Source organism: Mustela lutreola, chromosome 2 (genome assembly GCF_030435805.1).
Source record: "Mustela lutreola isolate mMusLut2 chromosome 2, mMusLut2.pri, whole genome shotgun sequence".
In the NCBI taxonomy this organism is placed as follows: domain Eukaryota; kingdom Metazoa; phylum Chordata; class Mammalia; order Carnivora; family Mustelidae; genus Mustela; species Mustela lutreola.
The window spans coordinates 76,726,285-76,752,008 of record NC_081291.1 but is presented as its reverse complement, the minus strand read 5'-3'; the positions used below and the strand labels follow the sequence as shown (position 1 = coordinate 76,752,008).

The 25,724-nt window shown below is 33.9% G+C and overlaps 1 protein-coding gene across 1 annotated transcript in view; it reads left to right on the top strand.

Annotated features, from left to right (window-relative positions):
* STT3B (STT3 oligosaccharyltransferase complex catalytic subunit B) overlaps nucleotides 1-25,724 on the top strand; it is a 96,086-nt gene that overhangs the window by 31,769 nt on the left and 38,593 nt on the right. The window contains exons 2-3 of the mRNA XM_059162396.1: nucleotides 9,511-9,619; nucleotides 12,913-13,200. Of these exons, the coding sequence (XP_059018379.1) occupies nucleotides 9,511-9,619; nucleotides 12,913-13,200 (397 nt within the window). The remainder of the gene's footprint in view (nucleotides 1-9,510; nucleotides 9,620-12,912; nucleotides 13,201-25,724) is intronic.

Here is a 25,724-nt window from a genome sequence, read left to right as displayed (position 1 = left end):
AGTTACTTGACAGTATAAATAAAGGAAGAGATACATGTAAAATACGATAGTTTTCTGAGACTATTTTAAGATAGATGTTATTTTAGCACTTGTGTTTCTTTTATTTCCATTTTATTTTGGTGATTTCTAACCTTTAATACATCATTTTTCTGTCTGTTTACCTAGTTTTACTTGGGGAGAACTAGAATTTGGATATATGAGATTGTGTGTGTGATACTTTCCATGACAAAGTTTACATATATATATGTATTGTGTATATTATGTATTCAGAGACTGTATTTTATTATTGCCTTTCCCTATATCCATAGGAAACAATGAAAAGTAAGAAAATAGGGATAAAGAACTTGCTTCTGGAAGCCACATACCTGTGTTTTTTTAAATACATATATATGTATTGTATTCCTTGTGTGTATAATTATGTAAATAATGTGTCTGTATGTAATTTTATTACAATTAAATATATATGTGTATATGTAAACTATATGTATATACATACAATACCATGGACAATTTCAAACAACACAGAAGTTTGAAGTGCAGTAGCTTATTCCATTTTGGAATTTCATACTGTATGTCTTAACTATTTCCAATTACTTTGTTTACTTTGAATGAAAGTAAAATTCTATTTTTCTGCTAACTGAGAAGATTGTTAGTTGTAAGGGCTGATAAATTGGGTAGAACAAAATGGAACAAACTATTACTTCTTAGAACAGGGCTTTCAAAACCTGAAGTTTGCCAAGTAGTCTTTGACACATCTTTTTAACAGTCACAGGGAAGTTTATTGATTTTCAAATTTAGAGTCTGAAGGAATCGAGTGATAAATTATTAGAATTAATAAGCATTTCCAAGGTTTCTGGTTATAAAATCAATGTAAAAATATCAAGAGATTTCCTGTCAATGTCAAACAGAATTTTTAAAAATTAAGTGAAGATACCATTAAAGATAGGAATAAATCTAAGCAAAGATGTACAAGACATCTAAGGTTAGGTTGTACATTTTCTGGAGAGACATTAAAGAAGATTTAAATGAAGGAGATAAACTATAGGTTTGAAGAGTGAGTATTGTAAAGATGTTAATTCTCCCCAACCTGCTGTGTGGAGTTAATGGACTTTCAGCCCAAACCTCACTTTTTTTTTTTTTTTTTTTTGGTCGAATTGACAGGCTTATTTTAAAATTCATATAGAAAGGCAAAAGGTCAAAATAAAACCACAGTTAAGAAATGTTCTACCAGGTATCAAGAAAACAATTTAAAGCTTCAGTAATGAAGGTTACATATTATTGATGCAAGGATAGACATAAAGACCACTTTAACAGAATAGAGTCTAGAAACAGATCTGCACAATATGAACCTTTAATATACTATGGGGGTGGGATTGTTGAGCAATGGAGAAAAGATAGTTTTTGTTTTTTAAAGATTTTATTCGTTTATTTGACAGACAGAGACCACAAGTAGGCAGAGAGGCAGGCAGAGAGAGGAAGGGAAGCAGGCTTCCTGCCAAGCAGAGAGCCCGATGCGGGGCCTCCATCCCAGGATACTGGGATCATGACCTGAGCCAAAGCTGAAGGCAGAGGCTTTAACCCACTAGGCTACCCAGGCGCCCCAAGGTAGTTGTTTTAATAAATGATGGTGGAATGATTTTTTATAAGGAGAAAATAAAAATAAAATTGAATTCCTATATCACACCATGTAAAATAACCCGTTCCAGGTCAAGTAAGTTGAAACTGTAAGTTGACATAAAGAAAATAAAACAGTATCCTTATGACTTTGGGGTAGGAAAAGACTTTATTTTTAACCAGGAGGAAATCACTAACCCTATAGCAGAAAGTTGGTAAATTAGGTTTATGTCAGGAATTTCTGTTCTTTTAAATACCATTGCAAGTGAAAAGAGAAACCACAGAATGAAAGATTACAGCTTATGAAAAATTTATCCAAATCACCTAGGAAAAAAATGTGCAAAGCATTTCAACATACACTTTACCCAAGAGGAATTTTAATGGCCAGTAAATATATGAAAAAGTATTGAACCTCAGGAGTTATCATGGAAATGTCAAACATTGTTACCATTGTTGGCAATAATTAAGTTTGGTAATCCTGTGTTGGTAATATTACTCAGCAGCAAGAACTCTCGGATAGAGTGCCCCCTTTTTATTTATTTATTCCTATAGTCATAGTTAATTTAGCTGTCACACAGGGCTTAGATTAGTTGAGTGGTGTGTTGTGTAGGGGGAAGGATGAAAATGGGGTACAATATTATGGGTCTAAAAAGAATAGTGACTAACACTGAACGTGCCCTGTGAAATGAGTGTACTGCCTTTTATAGTCCTGTTGTTTCACTTCGAGGAGGTAAGAGATGAAAGCTACAAGGGCATGCAGAAGAACTTTCGTAGTGATGGGTTGGAAATTGAGTCAGAAAATGGATAGAAAAACAAATGACAATTCAGGCAGGAGAAAGTTAACTGAAAATCAAAGAGAATGTGTATGTAAGAATCCATAAGGGAGTTCTGGGAATCTTACATACCAGGAGTAACTTGATCCTGGGGATAAAACGGTACTAAACACATTCTACTTATGTTTATGTTTATTTTTAAGTATCTTGACTAGGTTTTCAATAGAATCTTAATGAGCATTCTTATTTGTTCTAACTTTTTAATTATGCCTGCAGGCTTGGGTCTCAGCAAGTATAGAGTTAAATCTGTCTTTGTCTTTAATTTGGGGATACCATTTAAAATTGGCTTTAGGTACCTATCAAGATAGCTTGATTGTATCTCACCCCCACTGAAAAACATTTATGAAATCAGTTATTCTTTTAACATTTTTGAGGCTACTGTGTGTTACATGCTGTACCAGATGTTGGAGACGTAGTGGTATCCTAATGGGAGTATTTATCTAGTAAGGTAAATATTAAGTGAACTAATGTGAAAATAGATCTGTGGCAAGTGCTAGGAAGTACACTGAACCATTTCAGAACAGCATCCCTAGAAATGTGTTGAAGTTTGAAGGACGAGTTATTTAAGCTAAGAAGAGGGAGATACTAGTGATCCAGGGAGAGGGAATTAATAGTTTGAAGATCCTAGGAAGGAACAAAGTGAGTATGGAGAACTGATGGGTACAGCAGTCCCCCACTTTATCTGTGATTTCACTTTCTGTGTTTTCAGTTAACTGTGGTCAACTATAGATGATCCTCCTGTCAGAAAGTTAACAGTAGCCTAATGCTATTCACTTCACTTTATCTCCTCACATCAGTTTATCATCTCACATCATTTTAAGAAGGATGAGTTCCATACAATAAGATATTTTGACAGACCACATTCATTTTACTTTTATTAGAGTATATTGTTATAATTCTATTTTATTATTGTTAATCTCTAACTGTGCCTAATTTATAAGTTAAACTTTATCATCATAGGTATGTATATGAGAAAATGTAGTATATATAGGGATTTGTACTCTCTGCAGTTTCAGACATTCACTGGGGGTCTTGGAGTATACCCCTCACAGATAAGGGAGGAGCTACTGTATATGAGAAGTAGGGAGATAGCAAGGTATGAAATTAGACTGTAGTGTTGTATAAAAGCTAGAGTGTGTGTGGCTTTATGTTAAGAAATAGAGATTCCTTCCCTTTAAAAAAATTTTTTTTAACTTATGAGGGGAAGCCTTTGAATAGTTTAGCAGAAGGTTGCAGTATGATCACGTTTGTATTTTGAAAAGATGTTCTTTGTTGAGCTGTTATACAGATTGGAAATTTAGGAGATAGGCAAAATGGATCTAGGGAGATGAGTTGGAAGCTACCACTATAGTCTATTTAAGATGATAACTTGAATTAGAGTTAGAGTGCTAGTGTCAGAATAGAGTGGACAGGGGCGCCTGGGTGGCTCAGTGGGTTAAGCCGCTGCCTTCGGCTCGGGTCATGATCTCAGGGTCCTGGGATCGAGTCCCACATTGGGCTCTCTGCTCAGCAGGGAGCCTGCTTCCTCCTCTCTCTCTCCTGCCTCTCTGCCTACTTGTGATCTCTCTCTGTCAAATAAATAAAATCTTAAAAAAAAAAAAAAAGAATGGACAGATTGTCCAGTTTGTTGGTATATAATTGTTCATAGTAGTCTCTTAGGATCTTTGTATTTTTGTGTTATCAGTTATAGTGGATAAATTTCAGAGATATTTCAGAAGTAAAATGACAACTTGATTATGATTTGTCTGTAGGATGTGAGAGGGAAGGAACTATCAAGGATGACATCTAGATTTTGGTCTTCAACTTAGATGATAGAACACCCTGAAAGCAGAGTGTGTATATATATATGTATGTGTGTATATATGTATATATGTATGTGTGTGTATATATATGTATGTGTGTATACATATATACACACATATATATATTATGTATGTTTGGAGGGGTCTGATCATGAATGTAGTTGGATATTAAGTTTGAGATGCCTTGGTGACATTGAAAGACAAAACCAAACCAAATCAAAAAAACTGATGTAGACAGGGAGAAAGATTGGTAAATTGTTGGGCATGCTGGTAATAATTACTGAAGAGACCCAGATATAACTGACATCGAGGGAGAGTTAGAGTTAATGAGAGAATCTTGGGTAAAGGAGGCTACCTGTACAGAAATCAGGAAGAGGACTGGAGATGTGGGTTAAAAATCCAGAGACTTCTAATTATCCTTAGCATTCTGAAATATATTGAGTTGTGTATGCGGTTTCTTTTTCCCAGTTAAGAGAAATGGGAAAACTTTCTGGATTAATTTTTTTCGTAGTACTTTTTCCAGCTTTATTGAAATTTAATCGACAAAGTTGTATAAAATGATTTGATAGACCTATATTGTGAAATAATTACTGAAATCAATTTAATAAACACATGCATTGCCTCACGTTACTTTTGTTCAGATGAGGTTCCTGAAGATCTACTCAACAAATTCCAAGTATATAATATAGTATTATTAACTATAGTCACCAAATTATACATTAAATCCTTAGAATTTGTTCATGTTATGACTGAAAGTTTGTACCTCTTGACCATCATCTCCCCAGTTGTCCCATTCCCACATCCCCTGGCAACCACCGTCTGCTGAGTTAAACATTTCTTTTTAGTAGTCCACTTATAATTGATACCATATAGTATTTCTCTTTCTCTGTCTGGCTTATTTTTTCATAACATAATACCCTCCAGTTTGATCGATGTTGTTACGAACCAAATGACAAGATTTCTTTCTGCTTTGTGGCAGATAAGAGTCCCTTATATATATTTACATTTTTTTCCATTCATCCATTGACAGACATTTAGGTTGTTGCCATATCTTTGCTATTATGAAGAACACTGCAGTAAACATGGGAGTGCAGATTTCTCTTCCAGATACTGATTTTTTTCTTCAGGATTTATACCCAGAAATGGGGTTGCTGGTAGTTCCATTTTAATTTTTTGAGGAGCTTCCATACTGTTTTCCATAATGGACATCTCGATTTATATTCCCACCATCCCTGTACAAGGTTTCCTTTTCTCAAACCCTTGACATTTGTTACCTCTTATCTTTTTGATGATAGCCATACTAATAGGTGTGAGATGTATCTCATTGTGGCTTTGGTTTACATTTTCCAGGTAGATAGTGATGTCAAGCACCTTTTCATTATGTCTGTTGACCATATTTATATCTTTGGAGAAATGTCTCTTCAGCTCCATTATTAAATCAGATTTGTTTTTGATTTGAGGAAGTTTTTGTTGTTACTGAGTGGCTTGGGTTCCTTATATATTTTAGAAATTAACCTCTTATTAGATATATGGTTTGCACATAAGAGACTCTTAATCTCACAAAACAAACTGAGGGTTGCTCAAGGGAGTAGGGAGAGAGTGGGAGAGAGTAGGGAGAGAGTGGTGGGGTTATGGACATTGGGGAGGATATGTGCTATGGTTAGTGTTGTGAAGTGTGTAAACCTGGCAAATCACACACCTGTACCCCTGGGGCTAATGATACATTTTATGTTTATTTTAAAAATTATTTTAAAAAAGAGATAAGGTTTGCAAAAAAAAATTTTTTTTTTTATTCCATAGTTTGCCTTTTCATATTGTTGGTTTTTTTTTTTTTTTTTTTTTTTTTTTGCTTTGCACAAACTTTCTGGTTGGGTACAGTCTTAGTTTTGTTGCTTGTGTTGCTTGTTTTTGGTGGCCCCCCCCCCCAACAAATCATTGCCAAAGGCAGTGTTCAGGAACTTTTTTTCTGTTTTTTTTTGTTTGTTTGTTTTAGAGTTTTATGGTTTCAGGTGTTACCTGTAAGTCTGTAATGCATTTTGAGTTAATTTTTGTATGTGATGTAAGGTAAGGGTCCACTTTTATTCTTTTACATATAATATCTAGGTTTTCCCAACACCGTTATTGAAGAGACTATTCTTTCCCCATTATTTGTTCTTGGTACCCTTGTCAAAGATTAGTTGACTCCATGTATGTGGGTTTATTTCTTGGTCCTGTTACTCTGGTTGGTTGTTTCTTTCTTTCTTTTTAATGCCAGTACCATACTGTCTTGATTACTATTGCTTTGTAATAGAGTTTGAAGTCAGGAAGAATGATTCCTCCACCTTTGTGATACCACCTTCTTCTTTATCAAGACTGCTTTGGATAGTTAAAGCCTTTTGTGGTTTCATAAACATTTTTGAATTTTTTTTTCTGTGAAAAATGTTTTGATTTTTATAGGAATTGCATCAAATTTGTAGATTGCTTTGGATACTGTGAACATTTTAACGATAATACTGGTTCAATCCAAGAACATGGAGTATCTTTCCATTTACTTGTGTCTTTCATTTTATAGTTTTCAGTGAACAGATCTTCCACTTGGGTTAAATTTATTCCTAAGTAGTATATTGACTTTAATGCTATTGCAAATGGGGTTGTTTCCTTACTTTCTCGTTGAGATATTTCACAGTTAATGCACAGAAATGCAACTGAGTTTTGAATGATGATTTTTTAACCTGCATCTTTACTGATTCTTTTTATTAGTTCTGACAGTTATTTGGTAGAGTCTGGGTTTTTCTCTATATAAGATTGTGTCTTCTGCAAACTGTTTTGCTTCTTCTTTCCCAATTTGGATGCCTTTTATTTCTTTTTCTTGCCAGATTGCTTGGCTAGAACTTTAGCTTTGTGTTGAATAGTACTGTAAGAGTGCTTTCCTTTGTCTTGCTCCTGATCTTAGAGGAAAATCTTTTAAATTTTCAAGTAGGTTGTTTAGCTATGGACTTGTCAGATACGACCTTTATTTTGCTGAGGTACCTTCCTTCTGCACCCAATTTGTTGAGAGTTTTTGTTGTGAAAGGAGGTTGAATTTTGCCAAATGCCTTTTCTGCATTTATTGAAATGATCATGTGATTTTTTTTCCTTCATTTTTGTTAATATGGTCTATCACATTGATCACCATACATTGAACTGTTCTTGACTCCCAGGGATATATATACCTGTTGATGATGCTGTATGATCATGATGTATAGAAGAGAGTGCTATTGAATTTGATTTGCTAGTATTTTCTTGATTTTTTTCATGTATGTTCATCAGGGACATTGGCCTGTAATCTTGTATCCTGTCGTGCCCTCATCTGGCTTTGATAGGACAGATCTGGTCTCAGGAAGTGAGTTTGGAAGTGTTGTCTCTTTGATTTTTTGGAAGAGTTTGAGAAGGATTAGCATTCTTTGAATGTTTGGTAGAATTTGCCATTAAAGCCATCTTGTTGGGATTTTCTTTGGGGGAGGCTTCTGATTACTGATTCAGTCTCCTTGTTATTGGTCTGTTCCGATTTTTTATTTCTTACTGGTTCAGTCTTGATGTAGGCTTTATGTTTTTAATTATTCATTTCTTCTAGGTTGTCCACTCTGTTGGTATATAATACCAATAATATATGAATAGATAGTAGTCTCTAATGATCCTTTGTATTTCTGTGGTATCAGTTATAATATCTCACCTTTCATTTCTGATTGTATTTATCTGAGTCTTCTCTCTTTTAGTCTAGCCAAAGGTTTGTGAGTTTTGCCTATCTTCAAAAACACCAGTTCTTAGTTTGGCTGACCTTTCTTTTGTGTTTCTAGATTTTATTTCATTTATCGTTGCTCTGATTTTTTATTTCCTTTCTTCTGCTAACTTTGGGCATAATTTATTCTTTTTCTAGTTCCTTGAGGTGTAATATTAGGTTATTTGAGATTTTTTTTTTAATGTAGATGTTTATTACTCTAAACTTTCCTCTTAAATCTGCTTTTGATGCATTCTGTAAGTTTTGCTATGTTGCAATGTTACTCTGTTTCTCAAGACTTTTTTTATTGTCCCTTTTATTTCTCCTTTGACCTGTTGATTGTTCAGGACAATATTTTCAATTTCCACACATATGTGAATTTTCCACTTTTTTTTTAAATTTCTAGAGTGTTACTATGGTGGCTGGAAAAGATAGTTGATATAATTTCAGTCATCTTATATTTGTTAAGATTTGTTTTGTGACCTAACATATTCTGGAGAAAATTCTGTGCATGCCTAAGAATAATATGTGTTCTGCCTCTGTCAGATGTAATGTTCTGTATTAATCTGTTAGATCCATTTGGTTTGAAGTGTGGTTCAAGTCCAGTATTTCCTTATCTCTCTTTGTATGTTCTATCCAGTATTGAAAGTAAGTATCGAAGTCCCCCAATATTTATTGCATGGCTGTCTGTTTCTGCTTTTGGATCTGCTACATTTGCTTAATATATTTAAGTGCTCTGATGTTGAGTGTGTATATATTTACAGTTACTACATCCTTTCAGTCAGCTGTGGCTTGTCTTAGTCTCTGCAGATAGTCCTGTTTCTGCTTCCTATGGTATTCTTCCATTTGTTTTGATGCATAGCTTTCATGTTGCTTACTTTTCTCCAGTGGGTGTGCTTATTTTTGTATTTGATGAAATTTATCTAAAAATGCTGTGTGTTTCTTCTCATTTGTATTTTGTCTTCCATTGACTAAATTTCTCATTCCTGAAGGTCATATTCTTGTTTTGCATTGCTCTTATAGTTCATTTATACTTCATTTTACACATCTTATGGTTCTAGTGCTATTATAATTTATTCTTTATTCCTATAATTTTTAGGGTTGTAGGATTGGAGGCAATCACGTCAAGTGTGCTCCTTTCATTTTGATAATGTCTTCTCTTAGTGGTTCTTAATCTTTTGAGAATCATTGACTTGGACTATGTGGTGAATTGTGTACCCTCACCTTTTTTTGTTCAAATGCATAACTGTTTACCACCACTTGTACTTTAAACAATGACCAAATGTTAATTCGAGCATTATTAATTTTGTTGGCATGGCTTTTTTGAGGGGGAGGCCTTTGTTTTTGGTTTTATATAAGTTGTATAAGCCTAATCCTTGGAGAATAATGTCAATTTCTATGAAAGAAATATGTATGTAGCCTTAGATTAAATATAAAGATATTTACGTTTATAATAGAAAGATAGGACTATTTCTTTCTAGTGTGCAAACTTTCATAACATTTCCTTTTTTCCTCTTTCCTCTAGGTTTAACTATAGATCAACACATCATCTTGCATCTCATGGGTTCTATGAATTTTTAAATTGGTTTGATGAAAGAGCATGGTATCCACTAGGAAGAATAGTAGGTGGTACTGTAAGTATATCTGCAGTTATTTATGTTACTCATCACAGTTATGTTAATCATAAGTTTTATAGTTATTTGAGTAAATTATTAGTTGCTAAGGTGATGGAGATTCTTGAAACCTTTGTAGAGTTAACTAATTCAATTTTCTGGGGCTGTTTAGTATTTAATATACTAAATCTCTTCTTGACACTCCCTTCTTCTCCCCCACCCCTTTCCCTGCACTTGTTTGGGTTATCTCACACTACCTATTATTTTTGGCAAGTGGAGTCTGGGAGGAGACATTTCTTATCACAGTACATCTCAGGGTTATTTGTGGTTTTGTTTTGTTCAGTAGCAACTTCATTGAAAACAGTACTTTCTGGAAGAAAGTAGACATTTAGAAGATAATTTTATTTATTTATTTTGGAGGGAGTAGAGGGGGTAGACAAAAAGGGGGAGAGAGAATTTTAAGCAGGCTCCATGCCCAGTGCAGAGTCCAAAGCCTGGCTCGGTGTCACAGCCCTGAGACCGTGACCTGAGAGGAAGTCAGGAGTCAGACATTTAATTGACTTAGCCACCTGGGCACCCCCAGATAATTTTTAAATTTTAGGTTCTAAAGCTGCCCTAAGTTACTTTAGGTAATTGAGTACTGATCATAACTCATGGGGAGCTATTATATTCACAATATGACATAAGGGAAATATTTTTATGATCTGGAATGTAAGGAGAATGTTGAAGAGAAAGTACAAGATATCTTTTTTCTTTTTTTAAAGATTTTATTTATTTATTTGACAGAGAGAGATCACAAGTAGGCGGAGAGGCAGGCAGAGAGAGAGGGAAGCAGGCTCCCTGCTGAGCAGAGAGCCCGATCCCAGGACCCTGAGATCATGACCTGAGCTGAAGGCAGAGGCTTAACCCACTGAGCCACCCAGAGCCCCAAGAAAGTATAAGATATCTTTGGGGAAATACGTGTTTAGTCTTATTTTTTTCTTGATACTTTGTCAAAGGTTTATCAATTTTATTAGATCTCTAAACCAAAGAAACTGACTTTATTGATTATCTTTATTATGTGTTTGTCTTTTACTATATTAATTTCAATTTATTTCCTTCCTTCCATTTTCTTCAGTTTATTTTGATGTTTTTCTGACTTCTTAATATAGTGTGCTCAATAACTGTTCTTTGTTATTAATCTATTTATTTTAAAGCTATAAATTTCCCACTAATCCCTATTTTAGCTACATTTATAATGCCTAAGTTTTGATATGTAATACTTTTTTTTTTTAAAGATTTTTATTTATTTATTTGACAGAGATCACAATTAGGCAGAGAGGCAGGCAGAGAGAGGTGGAAGCAGGCTCCCCGTGGAGAGAGCCGGATGTGGTTTGAACCCAGGACCCTGAGATCATGACCTGAGCTGAAAGCAGAGAGGCTTTAACCCACTGAGCCACCCAAGCGCCTCCATATCCTAGTACTTTTATTTTCATTCAAATTGAAATTTATTTCAATTTCCATTATCATTCCTGCTGCTTCATGGATTATTTAGAATTGTGTTTAACTTTTAAACATAGGAGGACTTATGGTTAGAGAACAAATTCTGTAGTTTCAGTCCTTAGAAATTTATTGAGACTTGGCTTGAATTTGAAATTTATTGAGACTTGATTGGGGTGTAGCATATAGCCACATTTTATAAATGTTCCCCTCTGGAAAGAATATGTTCTCCATGATAGTAAAATGTTGTTTCTAATCTGGGGGCATTTTCTTATCCTTGATGTAAACAGAGATACAGAAACAAGGAGAGGAGTCATGGTCTCCAGGGCAAATTAGAAAGGTATTGAGTGATAAGAGACGTTGTGGTAGATAGCTATTATCTGCACTTCATTGTGCTCACCTTGTTATGTACCTGATTGTAATATTTGATGACTATAATTTATTTCTGGTGTTTATAACTTTTTATTTTGAATTCTTCCTTACTGGGGGTTTGTTTTCTGAGACTCCTGGTGTCCTAGTATTTACGACCACTTCTATAAAAATCTTTCTCATTTGCTTTCACTAGAGCCCATAGGGGTTTTACTGGTTCTTGGACAGTTTTCAGAGGTTATTATTTCTTAACTTGAAGTTTCTCACACCTGAAGTTGTTATAAATGTGGAGCCCATATTCACAAATGTATTGAATGAGTTTTTCTCATTTTGTTTCTATTCAAAGCTTTGGAAGTAAGGCATAAAGTTTCTTACTACTTTCCTTGTGGATGGTTATAGTCTGTCTAGTTTCATAAACAGGCCCTGGATTTGTGCTGGGAATTAGGCATTTTCTCTGATCCCTGTATTGAACAGTAACCCTACCTACCTCCAGTCCCTAAGGTGTGTATCCGGCCTGGAGTGGTTAAGTGACATAAAAAGTATGTGAAATAGTGTTAAGAATGAAGGAGAAAAAGCAAGGGAAAGGTCTAAAGATCATAGGGAGTTTGTAGTCTTAAATAGTATAGCTGGGAAAGGAAATTTATAACTTTTTTTGTAGTTCTGTGATGGAGAAAGGAAAGAATCTTTTAGGATTTAGATAAGGATGGAAATGTAATTACACATTTTAATCACCTGTGAATAGCTCAAAACTAATATCCTACTTGTTTTTCTCTGAATCCTCCTAATGTTTCTTCTTCCTCTTTTAGGATGAGGGTAAGGAGTGTAACTGTTAACTGGCCTCTTCTATTTTATTATTATTCTCTTCCATCCTTAAGTACCTTCAGTGGTATAAAAATATTCAACCTTCCAAGAGGCCCAAAATATTTCTTTGAATTCATCAGCTGACTAGGTTTTTTCTTCCTAGCTAGAGTTGTTTACATCCCAAATCTTGGTTTTGAAAGGAAGGAAGATACATATGTAATATTGCACATACTTATCTTTTTTTTTTCTCATTCCCTTACATATATAAAAGTTTGGGCAAAAAAATGTTAAAACCCCAAACTTAAGAGCAAGTTAGACAAAGACCCTGTTTTATAGTGACAAAAGAGTTCGTAGAATTAACAAGAAACTTGCCTACAGTTTTCCATTTCTAAACATTTTCATTTTTAATGATGCATTCTGTCTGATCTTCTTTTATTTAAATATCTATTGCTTCATATATGAGCTTTTTCTTTGTATCCAATATAAAAGAAGGTTTAATTTTGTAGTTTAGGAGTGTGGTGAAGAAGGCAAACTGTTTTGAGACCTTATCCTCAAACTTTTTACTGTAAAAAAAAAAAAAAAGTGAAAAAATAAAAGAACTCATGTTAGTGTTTTGAGCTACCTTATTTTATATGTAATTAAATTTTCCATTTTTATCTTCCTAGGTTTACCCAGGGTTGATGATAACAGCTGGCCTTATACATTGGATTTTAAATACATTGAACATAACTGTTCATATAAGAGATGTATGTGTGTTCCTTGCACCGACTTTTAGCGGCCTTACATCTATATCTACTTTCCTGCTTACCAGAGAACTTTGGAACCAAGGAGCAGGACTTTTAGCTGCTTGTTTTATTGCTATTGTACCAGGTTATATTTCTCGGTCAGTAGCTGGCTCCTTTGATAATGAAGGCATTGCTATTTTTGCACTTCAGTTCACATACTACTTGTGGGTAAGTTACAATGTTTTACTTCCATTTAATATCCATGAACTTTGTATGGAGATGCTGTAGGTTGTACATATTTTTCCTTTATCAATTATAGTTCCCATACAGGGATCTGTTACTGTTCATAGTAAACTTAATAATGAATAAAATTATAAAATACCATGTACTGCTCCTGTGCACACTCTCCCTCTCTCTGCTGCCCATGTGTATATGATCCATTTACAACAATTCTGTTATACCTGTTTCATAGATGATGATAATGTATCCTGACTTTATATGCCATAACTCCAAAAATGAGGCTATCAAAAAGCCACCTAGCGATTTTGTTTGTTTCTTTTTGAGTGGGGAAAAGGGTCAAAAATACTTAGGAAAGTTGAAATGTGATTTAATGGCTTGGGATTTTGAGTTCTTTTTCAAAACTAGCATCATTTTCCTGTTGCCAAGTTATTTCTTCCCAATCTATATACCTTTTATTGTCTTTTTGTATTATTAGCTAGTGCTTCCAGCATGATGTTCAAAAGGAATGGTGAGAGGGGACGTCCTTGCTTTGTTCTTGATCTTAGTGAGAATGCTTTGAGGCTCTCAACATTCAGTATGATGTTAGCTGTAGATTTTTGGTAGATATTTATCAACTTGAGAAAGCTCCATTCTATTATTAGCTTGTTGATAGATTTTATCAGGAGTGGATGGATTGTGTCAAGTGTTTTTTCTGTATTTATTGGTAATCCCCCCCTTTTTTTTAATGTGATACATTAATTAATTTTCAGATGTTAAACTCGCTTTTCATACCAGAGATAAATCTCACTTGGTCATGACCTAATTTTTATAATACATTGCTGGATTTAATTTGCTTTTATTTTGTTGAGGATTTTTACATTTATGTTCATAATATATATTGGTCTGTAGTTCTTTTACAATGCCTTTGCCTGGTTTTGATATTAGGGTAATACTGGTCTCATAGAATGAATTAGGAAAGTATTCACTTCTATTTTCTGAAAGATTATAGAGAATTGGTATAATTTCTTCCTTAAATGTTTGGTAGAATTCACCAGTGAACCCATCTTGGCCTGGTGCTTTCTGTTTTGGAAGGTTATTATTAATTATGGGGTAAATTTATTTAATAGATATAGGTTTGTTTAGATTGTCTCGTCTGAGTTTTGGAAGATTTTGTCTTAAAAGGATTTGGTCCATTTCATTTAGGTTATCAGATTTGTGGACATAAGGTTCCTAGTGTTGCCTTATTATCCTTTTAATAAACTGTCCATGGGATCTGTAGTAATATTACTTCTTTCATTTCTAATAGTAATTTATGTCCTCTTTCTTTTCTTTGTCTAGAGTCTAATTAATTTTGTTGATCTTCCAAAGAACCAGTTTTTCTTTTCATTGATTTATCTCTATTATTTTCAGTTTTATTGATTTTCTTTGTAATAATTTTTTCTTCTACTTCTCTTAGATTTAAATTGTCCTCTTTTTTTTTTTTTCTTCTAGTTTCCTAAGGTAGAAACTTAGGTTACTAATTTAGATCCTTCTTTTTTAATATATGCATTCAGTGCTATAAATTTCCCTATAAGCACTACTTTTTCTGTATGGCACAAATTTTAATAAATTGTGTTTTTATTTTTATTTAGGTAATGTTTTTAATCTTTTCTTGGGAATTAATCTTTGACCTGTGTGTTATTTAGAAGTATGTTGTTTGATCCCAGTTTTTGGTTATCTTTCTGTTACTAATATTTTGGTTTGATTCCTTTGTGGGCTAAGAATGCACATTATTTGACTTCAATTCTTTAAATTTGTTCAGATGTATTTTATGGCCGAGAATGTGGTATATTTTGATGAATAATCCATGTATGTGGCCTTGAGAAGAATGTATTATTTTCCTGGTTGTGGATGAAGTAGTTTGTAGATCCAGGATACCTAGTTTTTGGATGATTTTGAGTTCACCTACTCATTATCTAGCTGTTGCTTCTTTCTGTTTCTGAGAGAGAGGTTTTGAAGTCTCCAAAGATAGTGGATTCATCTATTTCTCCTTGCATTTCTATCAATTTTTTCCTTGCTTAATTTGATGCTCTGTTGTTAGGTGTATAGACTTTAAGGGTTGTTATTTCTTCTTGGAGAAATTAATCCCTTTGTCATTATGTATAATTATGTAATGCCTTTCTTATCCCTGATAACTTTACTTGCTTTGAAGTCTGATCTGAAATTAATATAGCTACTCCTGCTTTCTTTCAATTAGTGTTAGCATGGTATATATCTTTTTTTGCCATCTATTCATTTTTTTTTTTTTTTTTTTATTTTAAAGATTTTATTTATTTACTTGAGAGAGAGACAGTGAGAGAGAGCATGAACGAGGAGAAGGTCAGAGAGAGAAGCAGACTCCCCATGGAGCTGGGAGCCCGATGCGGGACTCGATCCCGGGACTCCAGGATCATGACCTGAGCCGAAGGCAGTCGTCCAACCAACTGAGCCACCCAGGCGTCCCTATTCATTTTTAATCTTTATGTATCTTTATGTTTAAACTAGGTTTCTTGCAGACAACAAAAATTTGGGTCTTGTTTTTTGATCCATCCTGTCAATTTGTTTTTTAATGGGTACATTTAGACTATTGGCATGCAAAGTGGTTATTTATATTGTTGGATTAATATTTATACTATATGTCTTCCTGTTTTCTTTTTGTTACCCTGCTCTTTGTTTCTTTTTTTGCCCTTCACTCTTTCTATGCCTCTTACAGTTTTAAGTGAACATTTTATAGGATTCTATTTTCTCTCCTTTCTTAGCTTGTCAGTTTTTGTTTTGTTTTTTACTGTTTTAGTGGTTGTCCTAGAGTTTGCAGCATACATTTACAACTATTCCAAGTCACCTTTCAAAGAACACTGTACCATTTCACAGGTAGTGTACTTTATAATAACAAAATAATCCTAATTCCTCTGTCTTATTCCCTGTATCATTGCTGTCATTCATTTCATGCAGATGTAATCATATATATGTAAGGTTATACTCATTAGCATGCATAATAGAATACGTAGTGGGTATTGTTTTTAAAAAACTTATGTGTTAGATCAATTAGGAATAAATAGTTGTGTTTTTTCAAGATTTTATTAGAGAGAGAGAGAGATAGCATGAGCAGTGGGGAGAGGCAAAGGGAGAAGAAGAAGCAGACTCCCCACTGAGCAGGGAGGCGGATGAGGGGCTCCATCTCAGGGTCCTGGGATCAGGATGAACGCAGATGCATTAACCAGCTGAGCCAGCACCCGGACACCCTGAAGTAGTTTTTATTTTTTAACTTATTCCATCTTCAGTGCTCTTCCTTTCTTTATGCAGATCTCAGTTTTCTGATCTGTGTTATTTTCTTCTAAGAACTTTTAATGTTTATTGCAAGGCAGGCCTACAGTCAACAAATTCTCTCAATTTTTGTCTGTCTGTAAAAGTCCTTATTTCTCCTTAAATTTTGAAGGATAATTTCACAGGGTACAGAATTTTGGGTTGGTGTTTTTCTCTCTCAGTACTGATTCTGTTCTATTCTTACTTGCTTGGTTGGTTTCTGACTAGGCATCATGTAATTTTTGTCCCTCTAGGTAATGTGTCTTCTGGCTTTTTTCAGAATTTTTAAAAATTTTCTGTAGTTTGACAGAGATGTGCCTGGTACAGGGTAGTTGGATTTTGGGCCTTTTTTCTTTAGTGCTTGAGTTTCCTGGATCTCTGGTTTGGTGTCTGACATTAGTTTGGGGAATTCTCTGTCATTATTGTTTCAAATACTCTATTCATTCTTTCTTTTCCTGATGTACTAGGTAAAAGGAATTGTGATGAATAAGAGTTAAGGGGTATGGAAAGGGAAAGCATTCTGTACTTGTATGATTAGGTCTGAGTCTTTTAGTAAGTAGGATTGTGAACTTTGTAAGTGTGTTGCCCTCCTCCCCTCTGCTTTACTTAAGTGTAGGTAGGGTTGGCTGGAGCTGACTGGAGTTGGATATTTCCCCTCCCCCACATAAGTTCTCCAAGGACAGGCCTTGTTAAGAACAGAATGTTCAGATGTATTTCATAATGGTTCCTTTCCCTTCCTTGTACTGGAAAAGGGGATTTGTTTCTTATATTTACTTGAAGAACCTGATGGAGTTCCTGGAGGCAAACCCCACAGAATTTGGGGGGCCTTTGTATGAACGGGTTCACTCTGAACTTTTTAAGTTTCCACACTGAGCTTCCAGCCTTTCCTCAGACAGTTCAGGTTTTCCTATGTGCTGTGTCTCCCACTGTTTCCCATATCAGTTCCATTGATGTGACACTGTGTTTGCATGATATCTCTAATCTTGAGGGCAGCAATTTGTCCTTTTTCATTTTCTCACAAATCCAGGAAGAGTTGTTGATTTTTCAGTCTGTTCAGGTTTTTACTTTCTGTTAGGATAGAATGATTCCTTATATTTGGAACCAGAAACCAGAAGTATGTTGCCAAATTACCTAAACTTAATGTTCTTTTTAACACTTAAAAGAATGTTACTTAGTACTGGCTTCAACTTAAAGCTTGCATTTGTTTTTTATTTTACGTGTAGCCTCTGCTCATACTCTTTCAGTGTTGAAAACGGCCAAAAATTCTACATGTGAATACTTTTTTATGTGTTAAGTATATTTTTAGGTATCTAGGTGAATGGAAACATTATTTTTCTCTTTAATAATTACATCTTTTAAAATTACTTAGCTTTTGGAAATGTTTACTTTGGAAATTTCAGGGGAGAATGTTTTAGTCAACAATGTAGATGGTTGCTTGATTCCAAATTTCAGAAGAAAACACCCATGGAGATGAATATGATGACAAGCAGTAGGATGCTGCTAGTGCTGCTATATTCATCCAAAACTGTTTAAAAACATAGTCTTAATTTTGTGCATAAGAGGAAAAAACACTAAATTTGGAACATCTGTTTGAGGCCTTTTAACATATAATCTTTAAAATTTTCAAAGTATGTATGAATGTTGATAGATCTTTATAATATGCCAAGTGGAAAAATAAGTTGAGGTGCAATATGTACAGTATGATATCTTTATTTAAATTTTAAACAGTACAAATCATACCATATGCTGTGAGTAAAAATATAGCATATATATCCATCATGTACATCAACTTCATGGTAGTGGTTGTTCTTAATATAGTGTGAGTAAGTGATTTTTTAGGAAGGAGTTTTAAGGGATGTTCAACTATGTTAAAATTTTTAATAAAATCCTCTGAAGCAAATAAGTATTCTCATTTAGAAGTCTGTTCTTTATACTTCTATATATTTGAAACATTTTATAATTTAAAAAATAATACATCCTGGAGTGCCTGGGTGGCATAATTGGTTAAGCTTCTGACTCTTGGTTTTGGCTCAGGTGGTGATCTTTAGGATGTGGGATTGACCCCTGCATCGGGCTCTGCACTCATTGTAGAGTCAGCTTAAGAATCTCTTTCCCTCTACCCCTCCCCTCACCACGTGCACCCTCTCTCTCTCTCAAATACATTAATCTTAAAAAAAAATAAATAATATATCCTATTTGTTAGAAATTTGGAAACAGAAAAATAATGTACAGAAACCATCACCCAGATATTATTACCATTTGCATTTTATCACTTCTTTAATTTCTTTATATTTTTAAGAAACACAGAAGTGAAAAGAAAAACACAAAAGTGGTATTGTCAGTATAGTTTTATATTTTATTTTTTAATTTTTTGGAGAGAGCATGTGCATGCAGAGGTTGGGAGGGGCAGAGGGAGAGAGAATCTTGAGCAGGTTCCACACCCAGTGCAGAGCCTGACATGGGACTTGATCTCACTACCGACCCTGAAATTATGACTTGAGTCGAAATCCAGAGTCAGTTGCTCAACCAACTGAGCCACCCACGTGCCATTGTATTTCTTAGTTTTTTGCTTTTGGTTGTTTTTTAACATATCATGAGTCTGAACCATAGCAAGCGTGCCTTAGCTGGTATCTTAATTACCTTTCAAAATTTTAAGAATTTAACTTTTGAAAATTGAGACAAAACTCATAAAACAAAAAAATCACTATTTCATCCATTTTAAAGTAACTTATAGTTAGTGTTTTTTCATATCTTTTACTTATTTACAGAATATTTTATTACCCCGGAAGAAACTCTGTATTTTCCCAATTCCCCCTTCCCTCCATCAATTTAATTTCTGCCCCTATAAACTTAACCAGTTCTAGATTTTTCATATAAGTAAAACCCACGTAAAATATGTGACCTTTTATATATAGCTTCCATTCACTTAGCATTATCATTCATGTTGTTCACATGTGTCAATAATTCATTCCTTTTAATGGCTGAATGATGCATTTTATTTTATTTCAAGCCATCAGTTGTTGGGACAGTTGAGTTGTTCTCACATATTGATTATTATGAATAATGGTGCTAACAACATTGTGTACAAGTTTTTGTGTGGATGTATGTTTTCATTTCTCTTTAGTACATATCGAAGAGTAGAATTGTTTGGTTCACATGGTAACTCTGTGTAACTTTTTGAGAAACCTGAAGACTGTTTCCCTCGGTGGTTGTACCATGTGCATAGCATTCCTACCAACAATTTAGGAAGGTTATAATTTCTCTAAATCCTTGCCAATACTTTTTTCTGTGTTTGTGTGTTTTTAATATATCCCCTATTGGTATGAGGTAACTCTTGTTTTTATTATGGTAAAATACACATAAAATTTAACCGCTTATAAGTACCTTAAATACATTCACCACTATTACTATCCATCTCTGTAACTTTTCACCTTAGGAAACTTTAAACTATAATCCATTAAACAGTAACTCCCCGTTCTTCCCACCCCTGTCCGGGACAATCACCATTCTACTTTTGGTCTCTTTCATTTTGATTACCCTGAGTATCTCATATAAGTGCAATCATACAGTTTTTGTCTTTTTGTCATTGGCTTATTTCACTTAGCGTAATATCATGTCCTCAAGGTTCATACATGTTGTAAGCATATGTCAGAATTTCCTTCCTTTTTAAGGCAGAATAACATTCCACTTTGTTTAGATACCACATTTTGTTTATCCATTCATCAGTTGATGGACACATGGGTTGCTTTTATATCTTAACAATTGTGAATGACGTTGCTATGAACATAGGTGTACAGATATCTGTGAGATACTGTTTGCATTTCTTTGCAGTACCTACCCAGAAGTTCATTGCCAGATCATGTGATAATGCTGTTTTCTATTTTTTTAAGAACTACCTTTCTGTTCTCCACAGCCACTGTATCAATTTACATTCCCATCAGCAGTATACCAGGGTTCCAGTTTTTCTCACATCCTTATCAACACCTGTTATTTTCTTTTTCTAATTCCTTTTTTTTTTTTGATAGTAGCTATTTTAATGGGTATGAGATAGTATCTCATTGTAGTTTTGGTTTGCACTTTCCTGGTACCTAATGATGTTGAGCATCTTTGCTTGTGGTTATTTGTATATCTGGAGAAATGTTTATTCAAGTCCTTTGCCCATTTTTGAATCAGATTTTTCTTGTTGCTGTTGATCAGTTTTAGGAGTTCTCTATATATTCTCAATATGAATCCATTATTAGATACATCACTTCTGAATATTTTCTCTCATTCCATGAGTTGCCTTTTTATTATATTGTCTTGACAGTTTATAATTTTCCATGAAGTCCAATTTGTGTGTCTTGTCTTTTGCTGCTTTGCTTTTGGTGTCTTATCTGAGAAATCATTGCAAATTTAATGTGATGAAGCTTTTTGCCCTATGTTTTCTTATAGGAGTTTTAGGTCTTACATTTAGATCTTTTTGAGTCAATCTTATATATAGTGTTAGGTAAGGGTTCAACTTCATTATTTTGCACAGATGTCCAGCTTTCCCAGCACCATTTATTGAAGATTATCCTTTCCCCATTGAATGGTCTTGGCACTCTGGTTGAAAATCAGGAAGTATGTTTTCTCTAGCTTGAACTTTTTCAAGATATTTTTGGTTATTAGGGGTCTTTTGAGATGCTGTATGAATTATGGAATGGGTTTTTTACTTCTGCAAAAAACATCATTGGGATTTTGAATCTGAGTACATCAACTTTGTAGATCACTTTGAGCAGTATTGTTATCTTAATACTGTCTTTCAATTCATGAATGAACATGGGATGTGTCCATTTATGTCTTTAATTTTGTATAGCAGTGTTCTAGAGTTTTCATTGTTAGAAGTCTTTTATTGTTAATTTGTAAGTATTTTATTCTTGATGCTATTGAAATTGAATTTTTTCAGTAATTTCCTTTTCAGATTGTTCATTGTTGGTATAGAAATACAACTGCTATTTGTATATTGACTTTGTATCCTGCTTACTTAGCCAAATTCATTTATCGGGTCTGACTGCTTGTGTATGTGTGTAATCTAAGATTTTCTACATATAAAATCATATTGTGTGCAAATAAGAATCATTTCACTTCTTTCTAATTTGGATGCCTTTTCTTGTCTTGACTGCTCTTTCTAAAACTTCAAGTACAGTTGACCCTTGAACAACACAGGTTTGAATTGTGCGGATTCACTTATGTGATTTTTTTTTTTTTCCAAGAGATACAGTACAGCATATAAATGTATTTTCCTTGTTATTTTTAAAATACTTTTTTGGCTTTATTGTAAGAATACATTGTAAAAACATGTAACATATTAAAGTATGTGTCAATCAGCTGATTATGTTCGGGGTAAGGTTCCAGTCCATGGTAGACTGTAGTAGTTAAGTTTTTTAGGATCAAAAGTTGTATGCAAATTTGCAACTGTGTGGGGATCAGTGCCCCTAACCCCCCTGCATTGTTCAAGGGCCAACTGTACTATGTTGACTGGAAGTGCAAAAGTGGGCCTTGTCCTGATCTTTCAGGAAAAACTTCAGCCTTTCACCATTATGTTTGCTGTGAACTTTTCCATAAATGGCTCTTGTGTTTTATGTTGTATATTAACCAAATGTTATTAAGTGTGTATTAACACATTTTGTATATTGATATTTTAAAAAATATTTTTGAAGATTTAGAGCACGTGTGCACATGTGCTTGTTGGGGGATGGGCAGAGGGAGAGAATCTTCAGGAAGACTCCCCACTGAGCAGAGTCCAGTGTGGCCCAGTCCCACTACCCATAAGATCATGAGATCAGTTGCTCAGTGGACTAAGCCACCGAGATGCCCCTTAAAATATTTTTTTATATATATTTCTCAGTTGGACCAAGGTATTCTTCTGGTACATGCCTTAGGAATGTTTCAAAATACAGTATTCCTCAAGTCTTTGCATGTTTAAACGTGTTTTTCTATACTCATACTTGACATTCTTACTGCTGAATTTGTTTTTTAGTATTCTGTTGAGGATTTTTGCATCAGTGTTCATAGGTGATAACTGGTCAGTAGGTTTACTTGTGTTTTTCTTTGGCCATTTACATTTAAAGTGCTTCCTGATAAAGATCTTATTTCTATCATTTTGCTATTTATTTTTTACATGCCTACTAGCATCTCTGTCCCTAATTACTGTCTTTAGTGGGGTGTTTTTTTTTTTTTTTGTAGTGAAATGTTTAAATGTCTTTTTCATTTCCTTTTGCTATATATTGCTGTTTTCTTTGTGGTTACCATGGGAATTACATTTATCATTCTAATATTATAATACTCTTATTTCAATTTATACTAGCTTGTCTTCATTAGCATATAAAAAATCTCCTTACAACTCTCTTCCTACCCCTTTTGTCACAAAATTAGATTTTTATACATTGTGTGTGCAAAGACATAAACTAAGAATTCTTTTAGTTGTATTAGTCTCCTAAAGTATGTAGAAAAATAAATTTGGAATTACAAGTCAAAGTTAACACTTTTATACACTAATAATTTTTGTTTGGACATTTAGGGTCCTTTGTATTTCCATATGAATTTTGCATCAGGTTCTCCATTACAATATTCTTTTTAAGTGGCATAATTTTGTTTTATTAATTCAACAGATACTTTTGTAGAACAGTGTGGAACCGGTGCTGTTTTATATGTTGATTATACCGAGTTAAATGAAGTTGATGAGCTGGTAGGGGCAATTATGAGTATCCTATTGCTTTTAAGAATGATAGTGTGAGGGACACCTGGGTGGCTCAGTGGGTTAAGCCACTGCCTTCGGCTCAGGTCATGATCCCAGGATCCTGGGAGCCTGCTTCTCTCTCTATCTCTCCCTGCTTGTGTGTTCTCTATCTCTCTTTCTCTCTGACAAATAAATAATTAAATAAAATCTTAAAAGAGAAAACAAGAATGATAATGTGACAGAATGATAAAGCATACTCACTAAGGACTAAATTATTTTGCGAGGTTTTCCTTTGTTCTGTTTTTTCAAGCAACATATTTAAAATAGGTTTAAAGTAGAAGCAGCTCCAGTATTTGAAATGAGTTGGTTAGGAGTTCTTACATAAGAACTCATTTTCTTACTTGGGGCAAATTGTTTGACACTTTACTCTCATTCACTTTTCTTACAAATAAAATATAAAAAACGTTTTAGTTACAGAGTTTATTAATTACATTTATGTCAAATTCGATCTTTATCAATTGAAAGTAAACAGAATAACAGCTCTGACTACTGTGAGAAGTTTTTTGGTAGCCAAATGACATGAAGTTGAAAACATTTTATGTCTAATCTCTAAAATGTAAATGTAAGTTGTCTACTCATTCCTCATTTGGTATGTTTTTTTTTAAACTGCTTAATGTCTCTTACAAGTTTTGTCTTCAGAATTTTTTAAAGGAAGTACTCTGTTTTCAAAGCACCATTTCCAAACATTTTTGAATATGCTCTTAGATTCGTGTCCTAATAGTTTCTAAACTTTTTTTTTTTTTTTTGGTCAGGATCAAGTACTTAAGAGTAGAGTCTTTGGAGACAAACTGCCATGATTTGGTTTCCTCTTTCCTGGATTTAAGTTCTTATCACTAGGAGTTACACCCCTATGTCTATTAAATCAGCTATAAAATGGAAATAATAATAGTATCTACGTTATATGGTTTAAATGAGTTAATGTGTAAAGCATTATAGGAACACGGTAATTGATGAGTACGTTTGTTTTTACCTCTGTGTTAGCACTCACCAACAACAGAGCTGATGTAGATGAAATAGTACTGGGAACAGTACATATTGTTGCCTCCTATAGAATTTTTTTTTTTAATGGTTTTATCCTCTGCCTTTGTAGTCAGTTCTCTCCTTAACCCATATTTCTTGCAACCGCAGATCTGATTTCTATCTCCATATTTTTGGGAGTTTGTTTTCCATAATGCCAAATTGTAGAAACATGCAGTAAAAGGTGGTTCTTTATGCATGGCTTACTTCACTTAGCATAAGACTTTTGAGAGTCATCCATGTTTTTGCATGTGTTAATAGTTTGTTGCTTTTTATTGCTAAGTAGTATGGGTGTACTATATGGTTATACTGTTGCTTATTTTTCCCAATTTTTGGCATTTATGTAGTAGTAGTTATAAGTATTTGCATACAGTTCTGCATATGAGCATATATTAGTATTCCTTTTGGACCGATGCCTAGGTGTGTGGGGGGTTGCTGGTTTGTAATATAAGTACATGTTTAATTTTATAAACAGCTGCCAAAACAGTTTTCCAGAGTGGCTGTGTTATTTTTCATTCCTTCCACCAAAGTATGAGGCATTGCATTTACTCTGCTTTTACCAGCATGTGATATGTTCAGATTTTTAAATTTCAGACATTGGAATAGGTATGTAGTGGTATCTCATGGTTTTAATTTGCTTTTCTCCAGTGAGTAACATTGAGCATCTTTTCATGTGCTTATTTCGCATTCTGATTTTTCTTTGAAATGTCTCTTCAGACCTTTTGCCTGTGTTTTGCTTGGGTTGTTTTTTTTATTATTGAGTTATAAGAGTTCTTTATATATTTTGGAAACAAGTTTTCTATCAGATGTATGTTTTGTAAACATTTGTTCCCAGTCTGTAGCTTGATATTTTATTTTTTTTAACAATATCTTTCTAAGAACAGAAATTTTCTTGCCTCATTATACTGGTTGGAACCTCTAACAGTGCTCAGTAGAAGCAGTGAGAATTTTTTTATCCTTTCCTCCCTGATTTTAAAGGGAAAGCATTCAGACTTTAACCATTAAGTATGATGTTAGTTGTTTTTTATAGATGTCCTTTACCATAGCTTAAGGAAGTTTTCTTATATTTTCAATTTGAGACTATTTATCATGAATGGGTGTTGGATTTTGTCAGTAGCTTTTTTGTATCTGTTGAGATGATCATATGGTTTTGTCCCTAATTATATTAATTCAACGTTTCTCTTTGATACTGTTGACATTTGGGGACAGGCAGTTATTTCTTATTTTGCCGAGTGTTTAGTGTATCCCTTACATCCACACACTAGATGCCAGGAGTACTTTCTCCTTAGTCCACAATTGGGAACCACTGCGGTGATTTTTTGTTTTGTTTTGTTTTTTCCAGATGTTAAAACAGCCTTGAATTCATGGAATCAATTCCACTTGTTCATGATATACAATTCTTTTTTTCTTAATTGCTAGTTTTGTGTTGTTCATATTT